Here is a 23,762-nt window from a genome sequence, read left to right as displayed (position 1 = left end):
TGGTGGTTTCTTTGATCTTACATCCAAAGTATGAGCAACAAAAGAAAAAAATAGATAAATGGAACCTTCTCAAAATTACACTTTTGTACCTCAAAGAACTTTGAAAAGGCAACTGGCTCAATGGGAAAAAATTTTTGGAAATCACATATCTGGTTAAGTGTTTAATATCCAATGATATATAAAGAGATGCTACAACTCAACAATAAAAGGACAAACAACCTGATTCAAAAATGAGCAAATGACTTGAATAGACATTTGTCCAAAGAAGAAATACAAATGGCAAAAAAACACATGAAAAAAGGTTCAACATCACTAGTGATTAGGGATATGCAAATCAAAGCTACAGTGAGATCTAATTTCATACCTACTAGAATGGTCACTATCAAAAAATCGGAAAACTACAAATGTCTAGAAGATGTGGAGAGATAGGAACATTTATTCACTGTTGGTAGGAATGTAGGATAGTATGGCCACTGTGGAGGACTGTTTGGAAGTTTCTAAGGAAGTTGAATGTAGATTTGCCACATGACCTGGCAATACCACTACTAGGTATATACCCAAAAAACTGAGAGCAGTGACACAGACAACTGCACACTGATGTCCAGAGAGGGATTATTCACAATTGACCAAAGATGGAAACAACCCAGGCGTCCATCAGCCAATGAGTGGATAAACTATGATACAAACACAAAATGAAATATTACGCAGCTGAAGGAGAAATGAAGTCATGAAGCAGGACAAATAGTATATGACTGCGCTATTATGAACTAAATATATCATGTAAACAAATGGAGTTACTAACTAGAATACAGGTCACTAGAAAGTAGAACGAGGTTAGAGAATAGAAGCTAAGGGTTACTCTTTGCAAAACGGGTAAAAAACTTGTTAATCTTTGGAAATGAAGAGAAAAGGTGAAAGCACATCATGGTGTTTATAACTAGCAGTGCTATGATATGGATATGATAATGGTTGAAAGGTACAGTCTAAGGTCATGAATATTACTAGAAGAAAAGCTAGAAAATGTAACATGAAATTGTATAACATAGTGAAACCTCATGTGAAACATGAATATGGGTAATATTGCATATATGACTGTCTTTCTTTGAAACTCAACAAATGTATGCTAATGTTACAAGTTGTTAATATCAGGAAAAAAACAAAAGACTTTATGCTAAGAAACCAGATACAAAGTACTACATATTTCATTTATATAAAATGTAAATATAAATCAATTTATAAAGATGGAATTAGATTAGTGGCTGTGTGGGGCTGGGGAAGGATAGAGGGATTGAAAGGTGACTGCTAAGGGGTGTGGAGTTTTTCTTTTTGGAATAATGAAATTGTTCTAAAAATTTTAGTGGCGATGAATTCACAACACTGTGAATATACTAAAAGACATTGTATACTTTGGATGGAATGTATGGTATGTGGATATATCTCAATAAAACTTCTAAAAAACAATATTGAGTAAAAAGAAGAATAAAGAATAATGCATGAACATAAAATAAAGCACTACAACTTATATTTTAAAAATTAATAATGGCAGAAAACTTCAAATTTGATGAAAAACAATCCACAGATCCAAGAAGCCCAACAAACTCCAAGTAGTATACAAAGATTATCAAAGGAGAGGAAAAGAAAACAGTACTTGCCCAGAGTTGGGAATGGATAAGGGGTTAATTACAAAGGGGCATGAGGGAATTTGGTGGGTAGGTGGGGCAAAGGAATTGTTCTATATCTTGATTTTGGTGGTGGTTAAATGACTGTATGCATTTGTCAAAACACAGAACTGCTAAAAGGGTGAATTTAATTGCATGCAAACTACACCTAAGTTTTTAAAGGGGAGGAGGGAGAGAGGAGGTAAAGGGCTCCAAAACAGAATTTGGTTACCTTGAACTTGAGAAGAATTGACTTCCCTTTCCCTCATATTTCAACAATCTCTCATTAATGTTTACAATGGTTTAAGAATTCATTAAATTTGCAAGCACATACTTGATTTCATGTTAGATTGAGATGTTTTTATAATTAAGAGTATATATCTTGCTTTAAATAGTATTAAAAATAACTAACCTGTGGTGTTTGGGGGGTAGCCACACCTGTTGATGAATTATCTTCACACCATTCATAGTCTGCTAATCCAACTACATAATTTTCATCATTCATTGTCATATCTTCCAGACTCCAATTCTTTGACTGTTCAATTAAAAGACAGAACTTAGAGACAACAGCACTATGATTCCATTTTTAAAATATTATATTCCAATAACAGGGCAAGGTCACGGAAGCAGAAACAAATAAGAGATCATACATTCAAGGAGCTCACCATCCAGTACAGAAAACAGGAAGCCAAAATATTTTAGTTCAAATTATTAGACGGGAGAATCTCTGACTCTCAAACAATAGGTCTTGGAATATTTTTTATATTATATGGTATACTACTTAACTTATCATTATCAGGCAATCACTATAATAGCAGACACTTCATCAAGTCTGTAAATAAAAGGCTCTGACAAAGAAGAAGGGAATGAGAAACAACTTTAAAATACATGTTTCTTGGTTGTAAGAACATACTAAATGGTCAATAATTTCTATCAGGAGTAAATTACCCTTATGAAAGATCTCTAGCCAACAGGAAATTTGGGGTTCTGTGCTAACACTACCACAAGAGTAATTTATTTTCTACCTTATTCTTTCTCCTCTATAAACCAAAGGTATACTAGATATACTCTAAATTCTAAGATATAATATGCAACTGGGTTTTTAATTTTTCCCTCTTTCACTTTTCCTCAACATCTAGTTAACCTGGCCTGATGATTTTACTTGAATTTCTTACATTTCATCCTCTCCTTCCTACTCCCACTACCACTGTCTTAGCTCAAAGACAAATCCTCATACCTGAACTATTCAAAGAGACAATTTGGTCTCTGTCACCAATCTTTTCACCCTCTCAACCACAGATGACAGTTTCCCATGTTTGCCAATTAGCACCAATTAGAAATGGCTGTGGGGGAAGTAGTTGGGCACCCACCTACCACATGGGAGGCTCCAGGTTAGGTTCCCAGTGCCTTCTAAAGAAGACGAGCAAGACAGCGAGCTGATGCAACAGGCTGGCTCAGCAAGCTCATGCAACAAGATGACACAATGAGATGATGCAATGAAGAGACACAACAAGGAAACACAATGAGACACAACAAACAGGGAGCAGAGGTGGCTCAAGCAATTTGGTGCCTCCCTCCCACATGGGAGGTCCCAAGTTCCATTCCTGATGCCTCCTAAAAAGAAGACGAGCACATGACGAACAGAAACAGTGAGTGTAAACAATGAGGGGTGGGAGGTGAGGTGTAAATAAATAAAATAAATCTTAAAAAAGAAAGGGGCTGTGTGGAGTGCTTATTTGAGAAAGATACTAAAGGTAAGTCTAGGCTTAGAGGGCTAAGTGCAGTGTTGCAGGAATGATGACTGTCTTGGGTACTGCAATGGGGAGTCACAGCACACATACGAACCCTAACTGGATAATTCTATTTAACACAGTAGGAATTTTTCAAAATCATAGTCATGTCTTACTCTTGCTCAAAGATCTTCAGTGGTTCCCATTACCTATGACATAAAGTCCAAACCTCTGGCATGGCATTCCAAGGATCTCTATAATGTAGTTGTCATCTACCCTTTTAGTTCACTTGCTCCTTCTCTCCATCCCTCTCACTCTTCCCCTACTTGAACTCATCATTCTAATCAAACAAGTCTAGTCACTGTCAACTTACTACATTAAGCACATTAGGCTCCTGAACTTTTTCTAATTCCACTTTCTTTTCCTAAATGCTGTCATTCTTCTTCACCATTTTTCTAAACTCAAGTCTACATCAAGTTTGGATGACCCATGGCAATCAACTGCCATCCTTTAAAGCCTTACAGCACACCTCTAGCAACTCATCTGGCACCCACCATTTACTATAGATGATGTAGTCTTATCTATATGTATGTCTTGCCTCAAGTTGACTGTTAGAAAGTAGACAAAGGCTCTCTCTGTCTAGAGGGGCCCATACCAAATCCTGGTGTGTAGTTCCATCTTTCTCTCCCATTTCTCAGCAGGTACTATTCTTTCCCTCATTTCCTAAATAAATTCTTTTTACTGGTCAAACTAAAAAATAAGAAAAAAAAGGAAGCAGGCACAATAGATTATTGAGATTTATTTCCCAAGACTCTAGCATGGGGCCTGAAAATGATAATGATGCTGATGCTGATGTGGTCTTTTGTGGTACTTGAATCAGATTATATTATTGTTTCAGTGAAAGTTTCCTCTATTGATTGACAGTCCAGGATTACTTAGTAAACATCCAGAGATAATGGGTTTCTCTATCAATGGGAAAAAGAATACAAAGAGACTATGTGGCTTACTTCAAGTCTCAATGATTTCCATAAAGATCAGAAAAGAACCCAAACTTTAATTTCTACTTCACTTCTTGTCATTAAAATGTCTATCTGACATAAATGGCTATATAAGTATTACATAAATGTAAATGGCTAAATAAGTATTACTATAAATGGCTAAATAAGTATTACATAAATGCTCATCCATGTAGTAGAAGGAAGACAACAAACATCTCCTAGGTCTTTTCCACTTAGATATGCTATGAATCATAGAAGCAAAGTAAATGGGATCAAGCCTAATTCAGATATAAGAAAATCCAGGGGCTTAGGTAAATGTCTCAGAAGCCTCCCTCTCTTAACTAAGGTCTTATACTTTTAAACATTTACCTTAAGTGGTTATTCTAAGGATAATGGTAATTATCTGCAATTATCTGGATCAGAAGCAAAGGTCATGCTTTTGGTCCTCCTGGGTCCAAAAGTATTCCTTGAGTCTCAGAGTTTAAAGGATTTGATGGAAAAAGATGTGGCTCAAGCAACTGAACACTCACCTCCCACGTGGGAGGTCCCAGTTTCAATTCCTGTGCCTTCTAAAAAGAAAAAGCAAACAGACAATGAGCAGACAATGAGCAAAAACAAAGAGCAAACAGACAAGGGAGCCATCTTGGGAGGGGGATTGTTAAAAAATTTTTTAACAATTAAAGGATTTGGTGAAGTGGGTGATGGACTACCCTGCCTGGGCATGGGATATTCATCAGACCAAACAACTCTCCAAGAACAGACTAGAAAGCCATCCCAGGAATAAGACTGTCTCACTTTAGAAATTTATTCATACAATAGTCCTTTCCACTAATTCCTTTGGTTCTAGTTTGGTCAAAAGACTACCTGGGTAATAGTGCATATATAAGACTGTTTTTACAAAATATAAATACAAATATCCTAGAGAGAAGGAAAACGAATAGCAGCTATGTATGGCAGGAAAAGAGATTGAGAGGTGATGAGTTTTGTTTGTTCACTTGTTTTTTATTATTATTAAAATAATGAAAGTGCTCTAAGAATGACTGAAGTGATGAATGCACAAATAGGTGATTACACCAAATACCACTGACTGTACATTTTGGATGGGTTTATGCTTTATTAATATGTATCAGTAAAATTGACTTGTTAAAAAAGACAACCTACAACGAGATACCTTTTCACACTTACTGGAATCGCTTTCCCAAAAACAAAAACAGAAAACAAGTGGTTGCTGAGGATATAGAGAAATAAGAACCCTTATATCTTGCCAGTGACACTGTAAAATAGTGCAGCCAAAAGAACCGAAAGCAGGTACATGAACAGATATTTGTAAACAAATGGTTATATTAGGTTGGTGCAAAAGTAATTGCAGTTTTGCATTGTTGAAATTTGTCATCTGATACTGGCATACATTCTTAAATAAATGTGGTTATGTTACTATCATTTAAAGGTGCATTTCTTGCTTTATGTTTTTTTGCTAATGATATTAATTACTTGCTGTTTATTTTGTATTTATTTTAGACTATGGAAATGATGTTAGACAAAAAGCAAATTCAAGAGATTTTCTTTATTTAAGTTCAAAATGGGTCATAATGCAGTAGAGACAACTTACAACATCAACAATGCATTTGGCCCAGGAACTGCAAATGAACGTACAGTGCAGTGGTAGTTCAAGGGGAAAAAAAAAAAAAAAGGGAGACAAGTGCCCTGAAGATGAGGAGTGTAGTGGCTGGCCACTGAAGTTGACAATGACCAGTTGAGAGCAATCATCAAAGCTGATCCTCTTAAACTATATGAGAAGTTGACGAAGAACTCGACGTCAACCATTCTACAGCTTTTGGCATTTGAAGCAAATTGGAAAGGTGAAAAGGCTCAATAAGTGGGTGCCTCATGAACTGACCAAAAATCAAAGTGCCATCTTCTCTTATTCTATGCAACATCAATGAACCATTTCTTGATAGGACTGTAACGTGCACTGAAAAGTGGATTTTATATGACAACCGACGATGACCAGCTCAGTGGCTGGACCGAGAAGAAGCTCCAAAGTACTTCCCAAAACCAAACCTGCACCAAAAAATAGGTCATGGCCACTGTTTGGTGGTCTGCTGCCAGTCTGATCCACAATTGCTTTCTAAATCCCAGCGAAACCATTACATCTGAGAAGAATGCTCAGCAAATCAATACGATGCACCAAAAACTGCAACACCTGCAGCCAGCATTGGTCAACCAAAAGGGCCCAATTCTTCTACATGACAATAGCTGACCACAAGTTTTACAAGCAATGCTTCAAAAGTTGAATGAATTGGGATACTAAGTTGTGCCTCATCAGCCATACTCACTTGGCCTCTTGCCAAGCGACTACAACTTCTTCAAGCACCTCACCAACTTTTTGAAGGGAAAATGCTTCCTTGCTTTCTAAGAGTTCATCAAATCCTGAAGCATGGATTTTTATGCTACGGGAATACACAAACTTATTTCTCATTGGCAAAAATGTGTCGATTGTAATGGTTCATATTTTGATTAATAAAGATGTATTTGAGCCTAGTTATAATGATTTAAAATTCACTGTCTGAAATCGCAATTCCTTTTGCACCAACCTAATAGCATTATTCACAATAGCCAAAAGGTAGAAGTTACCCATGTGTCCATCAACAGATGAATGAATAATCAAAATGCAATAAATACATACATACTATGGAAGATTATTCAGCCATAAAACGGAATAAAGTTCTGATGCATGATGCAACATGGATGAAACTTGAAAATATCATGTTGAGTGAATTAAAGTCAGGCACAAAAAGACAAATATTGACAATCTAACTTATGAAACAGCTAGAAGAACCAAACTTCATGGAGACGTATGGTCCTTTATATGTTACCAGGGGTGGGGCAGGAAGGGAAGAAGGCATTATAGCTTAATAGGTAAAGAGTTTCTGTTTCAGGTGATGAAAAAGGAGGGGGAATGGATGTTGGTGATGGAAGCAGAATATTGCGAATATGATTAACTACTGAATAGCACACTTAAATGTAGCTAAAATAGGAAACTTTGTAATCTATATAAGTTACTTCAATTAAAAAAAAAAAAAGACTACCTTGGAAATAAGGAGGGAGGCAAAGGAAGCTAGTTAGGTCTGGCAGGGACATAAATCCCACTGTACCTGCAGCATGTAACTGACAAGTACCAAAAAGAGAGATCTAAATGATGTATTAAAGGAATTTGGAGAGAGGGGATGGTGGGATTAAAAAAAAACTTGAAAGAGGTAGCATTTTAACCTTTTTTATTTACATAGCTGGGACCTTAAATATATATCGCCTTAATCTGAGAGTCATTTGAGCTATTTTGGATTTCAAAAACAGGGCCAACTACCTCTCTCTGAAAATGACAAAGGTACAGTTTCCTAATTAAGACTGTTTAAATTGCAACTTGAATTAATGTGAGGGAAAATTATATTACAAAGTTCCACACCCATCTGGCAAAGTATTTACAAAGCTGATTTTTAAGCCATAGGAAATACATAGAATCACACAGAAAACAGAGATTAATTCAAGTATTAGGAATTATGTGAAGCTTCCAAATATGGAAAGCTTATTCACTCCAAATGTCCATGACAAAAGAAAATTAAACAAAGAAGACAAAATAAAGAAAAATAATTTGGTTATAACTAACTCTCAAGCAAGGAATCTGAGTTACATGAGCTACAGCTTATGCTCAAAGCAAAAACCTAAACCATTAACATAAATGACTATCAAAATATCCATTAAAAATTTGTCATACAAAATACTAGATATATACTATACTCACAGGCATTAGTCCCAACAATTTTTATAATTAAAATTCAATAATACTGTATCCTCTTTGTTTTGTTTTTTATTGTCTTTTTTTAAAAAACTGTACCCTTTAAAAGCACTTACATGTACATAAATTATATAAATAAGCACACTAAAAAAAGACTGGAAAGACAGTAAAACATTAACTTTAGGATTTATAGGTAGTAGGTTTGTAGGTAAATTCTATTTTCCTTTTAGCTTAAAATTTTTCTACCATAACCAGAAATAACTTTTGTAGGAAATATGTTTTGCCTCTGACTCCTTGACACCAGAGAAGTTAATTTTCCCAGTAATATATCCATTCATGCACAGGGAAGACCAGCAGGTGTTCACAGATTCTAACATTTACCTTGAAGTCTGTGAATGGGGATGCATTGGCTTGTCCACAGGAAAAAGAAGGAAGCCTTAAACGAACTGCCTTTCCCCGAGCCTTCTTGGCTAGAAGCAGAAGATAGGTAGCTGTGAGGTGATCATATTTCCACTAGAGGGAAAGAAAATCAATCTGTTTAGAAGACTGAAGTTTTTAATTAATGTCCTTTTTTAAATTAATTTTTATTTTTCTCAACGTACTAGACATTCAGAATTTTCAAACAGCTTTACAAAGCATATAATGAAAAATAACAATTCCCTGTACCACACTTCACACACACACAATTTCTACTTCCCAGAAGCAACCATATTTACACTTTTAGCTATTTTTCTGCTATAAATTCTGTATTTCTAAATTATTTGCTTTTACAGCTTTAGATTTTTTTCCAGTTTCATATACTATCTATAGATTTCCTAGGACAGAAAAGAAAGAAATTAGTTCTGCTACTCTTCCTTTCTTCCCCACATCTCCTCCCTGAATTCTCTTACTATAATTTTATCAGTGTTTACTAAACCAATATTCCAGATTTATATTATTACAATTATGTAAACATTATTCACAACTAAGCACATTCAAAATATTTAACTGGTACTCTGATACCAACCAATCAGAACAGAGACCATGAGGTAAGCAGGGTTCTGGGGAACTCTTGCCATGCCACTTACTAACCTAATAACTGTTGGACAGGGGACAGTGTCTAGAGAGGCCAAAGGAAGGTAGCAGAATAGGGAAGGTACTTGGGGAGGAGTAGCTATTTACCAATCATCACATAAATATTCTAATATTTAACAACCCATATTGCCATACTGGCTGAATTAAATTAGCCCTGCAGCTAAATCACATAGGGTACTATCCTTTATTTCCTTTTTCCTAATTATTTTCCCTAAAATTAAAAAAAAAAAATTATACTTACTAATATTTAACTTCACACTCGTCAACATTTTCTTTCCATTTACTCTCAATACATTCACACACATCAACTAATCTTCCCCCCTTTTCTTGTAGACATTCCACCTGCTCCACTCTGGACTAGCATCTTTCCCAGTCTGGTACTCAACTGTAAGTATAGGAATTCCCTTCATCTCTGTCCTACAATGCATCCTCAGTTTCCTAGATCCTACATATTCCTCTTTCTTGGTTTGCTCCTTGTTTTGGTAGAGTACATCCTCCAGCAATGGTGAATGCTTGGGAAGTAAATCTTTTGCGATCTTAGATATCTGACAAATGGTTGTGTACTATCATCACACTTGATTCTGGTTTTGCTAAGTATAGAATTCTAGGTTATAATAATTTTCAGTTTTGAAGGCATTGTTCCATGGTCTTCTCATTGCCAGCTGAGAAATCTAAAAGTCCTTCTGATTCCCAGTGAGATCTTTTGTTTTAATCTCTGGAAAATTTTTGGATCTTTTTTTCCCCCCCCAGTTTTCTAAAATTTCACTAGACTAGAACTTGGTGTGGCTCTGTTTTAACCCATTGTGCCAAGCTCTGGTTAAGTCCCTTCATTCTTTTTTTTTTTTACAAAAATTTTTTTAAATGCAACATCCTAAAAAACCTGAAATTTACCACTGATACTAATAGGAGTTTGCTGTGCTACCAAAGTCAAGAAATTAAAGAAGTCATTAAACAGAAACATTCAACATCAGCTTTAAAATCTAACCATATGCAGTAGTCACTCAAAAGGCTACAACCTGCATTTTTTAAAAAAGTATTTTCCCTACAAAGAAATCTTATCAGCTACACAAAAATCTGTACAGTTTTTATACTGACACTAATATTGAGCTGCACTTGAATTCATATTCTTAGCAAACAACTGCCTGAGCACACACGCACACTCCACACACATCATTACAGGATAGCTATTTATTTTATTACTATTTTTTAAAGATCTATTTATTTATTTCCCCTCTTTCCCTCCTCCTGCCCTTCTGTTTTTGCTGTCTGTTGTCTTCCCATTTTCTCGCCTTTAGGATTTACTGGGATTCGATCCTGTAGACTCTGATGGGGACAGAGGTTCCCTGTCAATTGCAACACCTCAGTTTTCCTGCTTTCTGCTGTTCTTCACCTTGACTCTCCCCTTATCTCTCTTTTGATGCATCATCATGCTGCATGACTCACTTGTGGGGGCACTGGCTTGCCACCCAGGCACGCTTTCTCATCTTCTTTTTCACCAGGAAGTCCCAGGGATCGAACCCAGGTCCTCCCATATGGTACGTGGAAGCTCTATCACTTGAGTCACATCTGCTTCCCAGCCATTTATTTTTCATCTTCCTCTTCCTCATCTTCTTCTTCTTCCTCTTCCTCCTCATCTTCTGGTTCATTCTTCTTCTTCAAGCCTGTTGGCCAGTAAGGGCCCTTCTTTTCGAATTCCCTTTTGCCCTGGGTACAGTATGCAGCAATATCATTTTCATATTTCTCCTTTAGCTTAGGTGCTTTCTGTCCATATGGTTGTTTATCTTTGGTTGATTGCTCAATCACATTTCACCCAATTTTTTTGTACTATCCCCAATGGATAGCCCTGGGTCTTTACTTTTGATCTTTGGATGATGTTCAGAACAGAACAGGAAGAAGGTAGATGATGGCCTTTTAGGGGCATCAGGATCTTTTCCCTTTCCTTTCTTATCACCTTTGGGAGGAACACAATTTTTCATCTCCCTTTCACAGTGAGCTTTGTCACTTTTGGCCATATCTTCAAACTTGGACTGTTCCTTTGCAGACACGGTCTTCCGTCTCTCCAAACATTTCTTGGAGAACTTGGTGAAATAGACCAAAAAGTCTGGGTGCTTCTTCTTGTGCTCTTCTCAGCAGGTCTGCACGAAGGTGTATGAGGACATTTTGCCTCTCAGCTTGTTGGGGTCTCCTTTACCCATTGTGAAAGGCTGGCGTCTACCTGGTGCAAACCACGGAGCTTTGCTTCAGACTCCCGCGGAGTGGATGGATCCCAAGAAGAAGCTTCCCTGAGAGGGTTCAGGCGTGAACACTCCTTCATTCTTGAAACTTCTGTTCTTCAGTTCTAATGAAGATGCACCAGCGACTGAACCCAGGACCTTGTACATGAGAAGCAAGCACTCAAACACTGAGCTACGCCCACTCCCTTATAATATTTCTTTTTGAACTATTTCTTTGATGGTTTCTTTCCCTCTGTCTTCTCTGCTCTATCTTTATGAAATTCTATTATTTGTATATTAGAACATTCAAACTGATCCTCTAATTTTCTTACCTTTCTTACCCTACCCTACCATCTTCTTCCATATTCCTATCTCTTTGTTTTTTTGTTGCTACTTTTCAAAGATTTCATATCAACTTCATTTTCAAACATTACAATTGAGTTTTACATTTCTGTGGTCATATTTTCAATTTTGTGAGTTATTTCTCAGAAAATTCTTTTTAGTCATCTTATTCCTAGTTTCACAAATGAAAGAAATTCTCTCAATTCCATTATCATTTTTTAGCCATTTTCTTCCACTCCCCACATTGTCTGGTTTTTCTCTTTTCTAAGTATCTTTACTTTTTCTTCCTTCCTGGCTCCCCACCCCACTCCATTTGTTTTGAACTCTGATTTTTGTATTAGGTTTTCCTCAAATGTCTGATGATCTTTGGTTATCAATGTCCAAAAATGAAGACGTATTATACTAAACAGCTGATGAGAGAGTTCCATGTGTACGATGAGGCTCTTCATCATCTTGAGGGCCTTCTCTAAGGTGACTGAGCAGGAACCTGATTTCCCAACCCTTGGTACAGTAAGTATTTTTGCTTGGATATCCCTAGAGATAAATCTTTTTTCCCACCCCCACTACAAATAAGAATAAATTCTGGTTCCAGCATTCTCAGAATTGAGTAGGGAAAGGGAAAGGGAGATAGAGGTGGTGGTTCACTATTCTATATGAGGACTTTGTGTGTCCTTGCATCCATTCCAGAATGGTTCCTTCTCCTACCTGAGCTGTGTCTAGGCCAAAAATGTTACTTGTTCAACATCTCCAGTCTTCTGCTGGGGTGGGGAAGGGCGGTTATTCTGCAGAACAGGGTTAAGAAAGGGACCTAGGAGTCTAAATGCTTCTAACAGACTTTCTGCCAATCTTCCTATTTCAGACCTACTCACTTCCCTGACTTCAGAGGTTACTGGTACCTTCAATTTCTGAGCATTTCTGGAGCTCAAGGGCTCTAATCATTTTTCTTGTTTTCTTTTCCCACTTGCAGACACTTAGTTTTTCACTTTCTTGAAAATGCTATGTCAGCTACCATTTATCTACTTATTTCATATCTTCCAAAATTTTATTGACACCCTTTTTGTCTCCTCTTTGATTCTCTGTCCTTGTGAAATTTTTGCCTTTTTAATCCTTTATTATTAATTTAGTGAAGTTTTAGGAAATGTTGTATATAAACTTATGTTTAATCTGCCATGTTTAACTCAAAGTTTCTAAATAATGTACTCATTAAGACGGTAAGACTCTGCCTTACAAAAGTGCCACATTTCAACAATACTGAAGAATATCTAATATTATGTACTTCCCTCACAAAGTCCAACACCCAGTCAAAAAGGTTTACTACCAATTCTTTTTATTAGATTTTATAAGTTAATATTTTAGATGGTCCCAATCAAAATATTTGCTTAGAAATTTGCGTAATGGTCCCCATCAATCTAGTGGGGAAAGGATAAAATATACAGAAATAAATTACCGTACAAAACTGCCTTGAATTCAGGCAGGGTTAGTGAAAGAGAAGGATAGAAAAGGCTTCATGAAGAAGATATCCGGGTGAAAATTATGTAATTATAATCATTCTCTCCACCTTCCAAAAACTACATTAAAGGTTTTTTTCCCACCTCCACATCTATGGTCTCAGGTATGATACATGATTAGAGACAACAGCTAAGAAACAAGTTGCCAGTTTCTTATAAACAATGTCATGGCATAACTTAAGCATTGTAAACAATTTCTGGACAGAGCTAAGAGTTTTAGATGGAGTTTTTAAAACATGTCTAGGAGTTTTACAACTATCCTCAAAACCCTCCTTTTCCTAAGCAAAAAGCATCCTTTTGGTAACTTTTCTGCCATACCCACTGCAAACTCTCATTACAATAAGATTCTCAGGGGAGTTCTATATTCAATAACAGATAAATCAATGCATTAGCTATGCTTTCAAATGATGTCAATCCACAAGTTTAACACAACCAATGTCTCCTTATCTTTTAAGCAATTTCCGTTTTTAAAAGTCAAGTATCTGTAAGTAAAGCAAAAGGTATATCCATTTTAAATAAGGTTCCATTTCCAGAAAACTAAAAATAGCTTCAAATCTTCCAATTATTATTTAGGCAGCTCATATGTTAAAGAACTTAACAGGAGAAGCAGATGTGGCTTAAGCGACTGGGCTCCCACCTACCACATGGGAGGTCCATGGTTTGGTTCCTAGTGTCTCCTAAAGAAGATAGAGAGCTAGCTCAACAGGCAGATGCAGCAAGCCAACACAAGAGACACAATAAGAAAAACATAATGAGAGACACAACAAAGCAGGGAGCGGAGGTTCCCAATACCTCCTAAAGAGGACGAGCAGGACAGAAAGTCAGTGCAGTGAGTTGATGTGACAAGATGACGCAACAAGAGACACAAAAGGATATACAACAATAGGCACAACTCAGGTGGCTTAAGTGATTAGGCACCTTCCTTCCACATTGGAGATCCCAGGTTCAGTCCCCAGTGCCTCCAAAAAGAAACAAAGAAAATGAACATACACAGCAAGTGCAAACAACAAGGAGATGGAGAGAGATAAATAAATAAAATAAATCTTTAAAAAACAAAAATAACAACAACAACAGGTACCTGGACCAAGAAGAGGTAGCTACTGGTACAGAGGATTAAAGAAAATGAGGAGTGGCCTACCACCTTGCCCCTGACCTGCTGCTGAGGCCCTCAATCTTTAATCTTCTGCCACCAGAACACATGGGTATTTGCAATGCAGAGGTGGGGAAAGGGGGTCTTAGACAGAATAGGGTTTCATGTGCAATTGTGACCATCATTGAAGTTCCCCTACCATATGCCTGGCTGTTCCCACAATCCAGAGCCAATTGCAGCTAGGAAAATAAGGAGAAAGTCAGGAGAGCAGTGAGCTGGGATAAAGTTTGTATTAGGCAAGAGACAGTGAGAAGGATCAGCAGCCTAGTTAAGTGAGCAAGATATAAGCCTCCAGCACCACTATTGGGAATCCCATGAGGGCCAAAATTAGATTGCTCAAAATTACATGAGACATGAAAAACTGAACTTCTGCATATAAAATGCAGTTTAGGGGTGTTAATGTACATAATATAAAAGTGGGAGCACCATATAGTTGAATGCTTGGAAATATTGTTTCTCTCTTTGCACAAACATAAAAATCAACAGCCCGATACCAGCATGGATCACAGCAAACTAGTCTCTCTCTGTATCTTGACTAACCAAACCCAAAGGTAAGGCAGAGTTCCCAAGACGCCAGAAAATTTTAATAAACCCCAGTTCATTTCAAACCTGGTTTTCCCAGGGCTCTTCAAACTAGAAAGTACCTAGGATGAATGTGAATCTCTGAAACTATGTAGACCAGGATTTCGCAACCTCAGCACCATTGACACTTTGTTGTGAGAGGCTGTTCTGTGCACTGTAGGATGTTTAACAGCATCTCTGGTCTCTACCCATTAGATGTCAGTAGCATCTCCCCTTTGTTGTGATAACCACAAACGTCTCCAGACATTGCCAAATGTTTCCTGGGGGGCAAAACTGCCTCTGGTTGAGAACCACAGACCAAGACTGATGCTTCTCAAGCTTCAATCTACATGTGAATCATGACGCCTACCACATGGACAGTCCGCGGTTCAAACCCAGGACCTCCTTAACCCGTGTGGAGCTGGCCCACATGCAGTGCTGATGCACACAAGGAGTGCCGTGCCACACAGGGGTGTCCCCTGCGTAGGGCAACCCCACACACAAGGAGTGCACCCCGTAAGGAGAGCGGCCCAGCGCAAAAGAAAGTCCAGCCTGCCCAGGAGTGGTGCCACACACGGAGAGCGATGCAGAAAGATGATGCAACAAAAAGAGACATAAGATTCCCACGCCGCTGACAATAGAGGTGGACACAAAAGAACACACAGTGAATAGACACAGAGAGCAGACAACTGGGGGGGGGGGGAGAAATAAATACAAAATAAATAACTCTTTAAAAAAAAATGATTTGCATTTCTAATAAGCTTCCAGGTGCTGATGCTGCTGGGCCTAGATCACTCTTTGAGTAGCAAGAATCTAGACTACTGTTTCTCACCTCCTACTAGCACATAGAAATCCTTGGAAAGCTTTTAAAAATTCTAATGCCTAGGCCACATTCCAGACCAATTAAATCATACTCTCTGGGGGATGAGACCTAGGCATCAGTATTATTTTAAAGTTCCCAGATGATTGCAATGTGCAGCCAAGATTGAGAATGTGTAATCTAGAGTAGCCTGTATTCCACATATTCCAGGGACTGAAACATAAGCATAAGCAGGCATTTAAGGAGAGAAGAGAGCACAAGAAAAGAAAAACTATTACTTCCCTCACTGCATTCTTGACATTGGTCATTGGCTAGCTTTCAGAATAACTAAGCTCTTTAGAGATGTGACATCAGAAAATAATGTCTAATATGCTTCATTATCAATCTTGTTTTCCATATCAAAAGTAAAGAAAGCAACTAATTCATATTTCCATTCTACTCTTAAGTTTGAAAATTCTATCTAGAGATCTCATAAAGGATAACATTTTAAGACTTAATTTTTTTTTCAATGATTCTTGAATTTCTGAGTAAGTTACTTTTAATATTCAGAGTTTAAAAGTTTAGGGACCTCAAACAAAATGTTTCTCTGGGTAAAATGACATGATGCCTGGCAGTTGCTCTGAAATACTCAGCTAGAAAAGGTGGATGGGAGAGGGTGTTCAGGTACAGATAAAATCAGCAAAATGCTAATAACAGCTGAAGCTAGATAATGAGTACAGGGAAGTTCATCATCATTATACTATTCTCTCTGCTTTGTGAGTGTTTGAAACTGTCTGTAATAAAAATTTTTAATGTATCCTTTCTTATGTATCTAAAATACAGTCTTTTATTAAAAATATTCAAAGAAAAAGCCATACATTTTTTGTTTAAATGGAAACTTCAAAATTTCATTGATAAAAGACTAAGGACCTGACATAATCTTGTAGCAATTCCCAATCCTGGCCATTCCTGAAAGACATTATCCATGAAAAAGTAAATTATACTTATATTTTCCAGATACATTCCAGAGCCAGAAAGCTTTTGTTCACAATGTCATTCAAAATAATTCTTTTATCTACTCCTCACTGACAAGATTGTGGTTTACCAAAGCTTTGTTTAGTAAAAAATGTTACTTAAGGTCTCTATCTTACAAGTTAGAAAACAGAAAAACAAATAAAAATCACAGGTGATGAAAGAAAAAGTACTGAATCAGGATCAAAGTCTGATGTGATTCTTGCCAGGCATGTTAGATCACACTCAGAAACAGCTGTGAATACCTCTAACTCTACAGAAAACCACATGCTAAAAGAGCTAAAATGATCCAAAATCATAAACTTGGGGGGTGATGTGATGCTACAGGGTGACTTTTAGGTTAAGAAGAAAACTGCTTTGAATTTACCTCATTTCCACAGCAGAATCATAGTCCCATGTTAGAGAGCTTTAAAATAGTCAGAATTGGAACTCTGTCAATTCTCTGTGGAGTAGTTTAATAATTTTCCACTATAATTCCCTTTAATCAATTCTTAAGTGTACAATATTCATCTTTCAGAAGGATATCCAGCAGATATCAGAAGATAGCTAAGCAGAAATCATAAAGTGTATATTTACACTCGCAGTAAAATCATAGATTTGAAAATGCTATGCTTTTAATGTACTAACAAAATATAGAATAATGAAACAGAAGATATTGCCCTCAGAATTATGTTGTATTTCTTACCAATGAAATTAAATCCTCCACTGTTTGCCTGGTTTTTCTGTAATGTACAGAAAGTTCTGTTACACAATCTTCATCAAGGTGAATAAACTACAAAACAAAAAATGAACTTCATAAACTTAGCAAAAAATTACAAATATATCTATTGTTTTTAAATTTAAAAATCAGCATAATTATCTTATAAATTCAAACACTAATATGTAAAAACAATATGAGTTTGTCAAACTCTTGGGTTAGAATTAACATTCTCCAAAATTATTTTAATACTTTAAAAACAATTTATTGAAGTATATCATTCATACATGAACATACATAAATAAGTGAATAGTAAAAGTTGTGGGGAAGCCGGCTTGGCTCAACCGATAGGGTGTCCGCTTACCACATGGGAGGTCCGTGGTTCAAACCCAGGACCTCCCTGACCTGTGTGGAGCTGGCACACATGCAGCACTGATGCATGCAAGGAGTGCCGTGCCACACAGGGGTGTCTCCGGTGTAGGGGAGCCCCACGTGCAAGGAGTGTGCCCTGTAAGGAGAGCCGCCCAGCTTGAAAGAAAGTCCAGCCTGCCCAGGAGTGGCGCCGCACACACTGAGAGCTGATGCAGCAAGATGCCACAACAAAAAGAGACACAGATTCCCAGGCCGCTGACAAGAATAGAAGCGGACACAGAAGAATGCACAGCAAATGGACAGAGAGAGCAGACAGTTGGGGGGACGGGGGGAAGGGGAGAGAAATAAATAAATAAATAATCTTAAAAAAAAAAAAAGTAGAAGTTGTGAACTTACAAAACAAACATGCACAACATCATACAGAGTTCCCATACATCACATCCCACCACAAACACCTTGCATTGTTGTGTAGCATTTTAACAAATTATGAAAAAGCATTGTCAAAGTATTAATACTGACTATAACCCATGTCTTACACTTGGTATATTTTTCCCCCAACCCGCTCTATTATTTTTTTTGGTTCATAAGCCATACAATTTATGTAAAGTGTACAATCAATGGCATTTGGTATAATCACCAAGTTGTGCATGCATCACTTCAATTAATATTAGGACATTTTCATTACTCAAAAACCAACAAAAATCACTAATATACCCTTATGATAGGGTTAGTAATTACAAATCCTATGCTGTGCTTTCACCATTTCTATTCATTTTCAAACATTTACAAACTTTTTACCAATTCTGCACAGATTAAACCTCACCTTTCCATTCTCAAACCACCTTATTTTCTCTGGAAACATATTCTCTAAGTTATTAACTCCATGAGTTTGCTCATAATATTTAGTTCATAATATAATAGCAAAGTCAGAAAACTTTTGTCCTTTTCTGTCCAGCTTGCTTCATTCAACATAATATCCTATAGGTTCATCCACAATATCATATGCTTCACAACTTCATTGCTTCACACAGCTGTATAATACTGCATTTTGTGTAGATACCACAGTTTATCCATTCATCAGTTGATGGACACCTGGGTTGTTTCCATCTTTTGGAAATTGTGAATAATGCCCCTATGAAATCAGTATGCAGATGTCTGTTCATGTCACTGCTCTTGGTTCTTCTGGATATATAGCTAGTAGAAGCATTGCTAGCTCACATGGTAGATCTACAACCAACTTCCTTAGAAACCCCTAAATAGACTTCCACAGTGACAATACCGTTCTACATTCCCACCAGCAATGAATAAGCATTCCTATCTCTCCACAACCTCTCCAACACTTGTAATTTTCTGTTTTGTTAATAGTGGCCATTCTAGAAGGTATGAAGTGATATTTCATTATAGCTTTGACTTGCATTTTCCTCATTGCTAGTGATATTGAGCAGTTTTTCACGTGTTTTCTCACCATTTGTATTTCTTCTTTACAGAAATGTCTACTTAGGTCTTTTAGCCAGTTTGTAACTGGGTCATTTGTCTTTTTATTGTTGAATTGTAGGATTTCTTTATATATCATGGATATCAGACCCTTGTTGGATGTGTGATTTCCAAATATTTTTTCCCATTGAGTAGGCTGCCCTTTTATTCTCTTCCCAAAGTCCTTTCAGGTACAGAAGTGTTTAATTTTGAGGAGGTCCCATTTATCTATTTTTTCTTTTGTTGCTTGGACATTAGGTATAAGGTTTAAAAGACCCCCACCTACTACAAGGTCTTGTAAATGTTTCCCTACATTATCTTCTAAGAGTTTTATGGTCCTGGCTTTTACATTTAGGTCTTTGGTCCATTTTGAGTTGATTCTTATATAGGCAGTGAGAGAGGGGTCCTCGTTCCCTCTTTTGGTTATGGATAACCAGTTCTCCCAGCACCATTTATTGAAAAGTCTGTTCTGTCCCAATAAAGTGGAGTTGGTAGGATTATCAAAAATCAGTTGATCATGGAGGTAAGGGCCAATATGAACTCTCAATTCAATTCCACTGGTCAATGTATTTATCTTCATGCTAATACCATGCTGTTTTGACCACTTAACACTTGAAGATCAGGGAGCATGTGTCCACAAAGTTCACTCTTCTTTTTTAGAATTTTTTGGCTATTCAGGACCCATTTCCCTTCCAAATAAATTTGGTAATTGACGTTTCTATTTCTGTAAAGCAGGCTATTGGAATTTTGATTGGTATTGCATTGAATCTATAAATCAGTTTAGGTAGGATTAAAATCTTCAGGAATTTTAGTTTTCCAGTCCATGAACACAGAGTGCCCTTCCATTTGTTTAGGTCTTCTTTGATTTCTTTTAGCAGTGTTTTGGAGTTTTCTGAATACAAATCCTTTACATTCCTGGTTAAATTAATTTCTAGATATTTGAGTCTTTTGTTTGCTATTGTAAATGGAATTTTTTTTCTTGATTTCCTTTCAACTTGCTCATTGCTAATATATAGAAACGCTGATTTGTGTGTGTTGATCTTGTAACCTGCTACTTTGCTGAACTAATTTATTAGTTCAAGTGGCTCTGTTGTAGACATTTCAGGATTTTCTAAATATAGGATCACGTCATCTGCTAATAGTGAAGAGTTTTACTTCCTCTTTTCCAATTTGGATACGTTTTATATCTTTTTCTTGCCTAACTGCTCTAGTTAGAATTTCCAGCACAAAATTGAATAACAGTGATGACAATGGATATCCTTGTCTTTCAACCTCTCCACGTTGAGTAAGATATAGGTTGTGGATTTTTCATATATGCCTTTCATTATGTTGAGGAACTTTACTTCTCTATCTTTCGAAACATTTTTATTAAGAAAAGATGCTGGACTTTGTCAAATGTCTTTTTTACATCAATTGAGAGTATCACATGCTTTATCCCCATTGTTAATGTAGTATATTATGTTAATTCATTTTCTTATGTTGAACCACTTTATTAGTCAGCCAAAGGGATGCTGATGCAAAATGCCAGAAATCTGTTGGCTTTTATAAAGGGTATTATTTGGGGTAGACACTTAGAGCGTTACCAAGTCATAAAGCATAACTTACTTGCCTCACCAAAATCTGTTGCCACATGTCGGAGCAAGATAGCTGCCAATGTCTGTCAAGAGTTCAGTCTTCCTGGGTTCTTCTCTTCCCAGGGCTTGTTTCTTTCCAGGGTCAGCTGCCCTATTCTCTCTGCAGGATCAGCTGTAGACTATCAGGTGACTGGCTCTGTCTTTCTCCCCAGGGCTGGATTCTCTCTGGGCTCAGATGCTTAGCTCCTCTGTGTGCTTACTTCCCAGGCTTTAGCTCAAAACTCCAACCTCTCTTCTCTGCAGTGCCGTTTCTCTATGAGTCCCCTTCTACCAAGGGGGCAAGGACTCAATGTCCTACTGACATGGCCCAATCAAAGCCTTAATTATTATTTAATCAAATTAAAGTAAAACCTTTGAATCCAGTATACTCTAATACGCCCAGAGGAAAAGACCAGTTTACAAACATAATCAAATATTTCTTTTTGGAATTCATCAAATAATATCAAACTGCTACAATCACCCTTGCATACCAGGAATAAAACCCACTTAATTGTGATGGATAATTGTTTTATATATGCTATTGGATTCTATTTGCAAGTATTTTGTTAAGAATTTTTGCATCTATGTTCATTAGAAGGACTGGTCTATAATTTTCTTTTCTTGTAGTATCTTTAATTGGCTTTGTTATTAGGATGATGTTGGCTTCATAAAATATGTTGGGTAGTTTCCCCCCTTTTCAGTTTTTTGGAAGATTTTAAATAGAATTTGTATAAATTATTCCTGAAATGTTTGGTAGAATTCACCTGTGAAGCCATCTGGTCCTAGACTTTTCTTTGTTGGAAGATTTTTGATGACTGATTGAATCTCTTTGCTTATGATTGATTCTATAAGAAACATAGGAACTCAACAAACCAATGTACATTGTTTGCACATTTCTAAAAATTTGGACATTTCATCTAGGTTCTCTAATTTATTGGCATACAATTTCTCATAATATCCTCTTATCCCTTTTACTTCTGTGGGGTCAGTCATAATGTCCACCCTTTCGTTCCTGATTTTATTTATTTGCATTTTCTCTTTTTCTTTGTTAGTCTTGCTAAGGGTCTATTTTACTGATTTTCTCAAGAACCAACTTTTGGTTTTGATTTTCTCTATTGTTTTTTGTTTGTTTGTTTTATTTTTAATAAAGGGTATTCATTTAGGGTAGGAGATTACAGTTACCAGGCCATAAAATATGTTACTTCCCTAACCAAAGTCTATTTCCACAGGTTGGAGCAAGATGGCTGCCGATGTCTGTGAGGGTTCAGGCTTCCTGGGTTCCTCTGGGCTCAGCTCCTCTGTTTTCTCCACAAGATCAGCTGCAGACTATGAGCCTCTATTGTTTTTTGTTGTTGTTGTTCTCCATTTCATTTATTTCTGCTCTAATCTTTTTTTCTTTCTTTCTTCGTGCTTGCTTTGGGGTTGGTTTGCTGTTCTTTTTCTAGTTTCTCCAGTTGTTCAATTAGATCTTTGATTTTAGCTCTTTCTTCTTTTTTAACATAGGCATTTAGGACTATAAATTTCCCTCTCAGCACCGCCTTAGCTGTATCCCATAAGTTCTGGTATATTGTATTCTCATTTTCTTTCATCTCAAGATAGCTACTAATTTCTCTTACAATTTCTTCTTTGACCCACTGATTTTTAAAGATTGTGTTGTCCATCCTCTGTATATTTTCAAATCCCTCCCCCCTCCTTTCCCACCTATTATTGATTTCCAGCTTCCTTCCATTATGATCTAAGAAGGTGCTTTGTATAATTTCATTCTTCTTGAATGAATTAAGAGCTGTGTTGTGGTCTAACATGTGGTCTATCCTAGAGAAAGACCTATGAGCATTTAAAAAGAATATATAACCTGCTGCTTTGGGGTACAATGTTCTGCATATGTCTGTCAGGTCCAGTTTCTGCATCATATTGCTCAAGTTCTCTGTTTCCTTGTTGATCTTCTAATTGCTCTACTTGGCATGCTGAGTGTCCAAATATTATTGTAGAGACATGTGTTTCTCCTTTCCATTTTGTCAGAGTTTGTCTCGTGTATTTTGGGGCACCTGGGTTAGGTGCATAGATATTTATGACTATTATTTCTCCCTGGTGGATTGCTCCTTTTATTAATATATAATACCCTTTGCATCTCTTATCAATTTTTCCCATTTAAAGTCTGTTTTGTCTGATACCAGTATAGTTACTGCTGCTCTCTTTTGGCTACTATATGTGTGAAGTATCTTTTTCCACCCTTTCAGTCTATTTCCATCCTTGGGTTTAAGTTGAGTCCTCTGCAGATAGCGTAGGATGGCTCATGTTTTCTTAACTATTCTGTCAGTTTATGTCTTTTGATTGGGGAGTTTAATCCATTACCAATCAATGTTATTACTGTAAAGGCATTACTTCAGCCATTTTATCCTTTGGCTTTCACATGTCTTATCTTATTTTTACCTTTTAGCCATCTTTTTACCTTTTTGGTTACCCTTTCTGACAGTCTTCACTTCCATACTCTCCTCCAAGCCTCTCTCTTCTCTTCTCTTTTCTGGCTGCAGAACTCCCTTCAGTGTCTCCTACAGAGCAGGCTTGCTTATGAAATCTCTTAGTTTCTGTTTATCTGTGAATATTTTAAGTTCACTGTCATATTCGAAGGACAGTTTTGCAAGAAAAAGAATTCTTGGTTGGCAGTTTTTCTCTTTCAGTACTGTAATTATATCATTCCACTGCCTTCTTGTCTCCATGTTTTGTTAAGAGAAATCCACACTTAGTCTTA

The 23,762-nt window shown here is 36.8% G+C and overlaps 1 protein-coding gene and 1 pseudogene across 3 annotated transcripts in view; both read right to left on the bottom strand.

The window, feature by feature from the left end:
• MELK (maternal embryonic leucine zipper kinase) overlaps positions 1–23,762 on the bottom strand; it is a 143,259-nt gene that overhangs the window by 29,336 nt on the left and 90,161 nt on the right. For 2 of the 3 annotated variants that reach the window (XM_004457268.5, XM_004457269.5), the window contains 3 exons: positions 17,544–17,630; positions 8,561–8,692; positions 2,071–2,193 (listed from right to left, as the gene is read on the bottom strand). In XM_004457268.5, the coding sequence (XP_004457325.1) occupies positions 2,071–2,193; positions 8,561–8,692; positions 17,544–17,630 (342 nt within the window). The remainder of the gene's footprint in view (positions 1–2,070; positions 2,194–8,560; positions 8,693–17,543; positions 17,631–23,762) is intronic. The other variant, XM_004457270.5, reaches the window with a different exon arrangement.
• Positions 10,524–11,448, bottom strand: LOC101413918 (high mobility group protein B2 pseudogene; annotated as a pseudogene).

This window comes from Dasypus novemcinctus, chromosome 8 (assembly GCF_030445035.2).
Source record: "Dasypus novemcinctus isolate mDasNov1 chromosome 8, mDasNov1.1.hap2, whole genome shotgun sequence".
Classification (NCBI taxonomy): Eukaryota; Metazoa; Chordata; class Mammalia; order Cingulata; family Dasypodidae; genus Dasypus; species Dasypus novemcinctus.
This window is presented reverse-complemented; position numbering and strand designations above follow the sequence as displayed.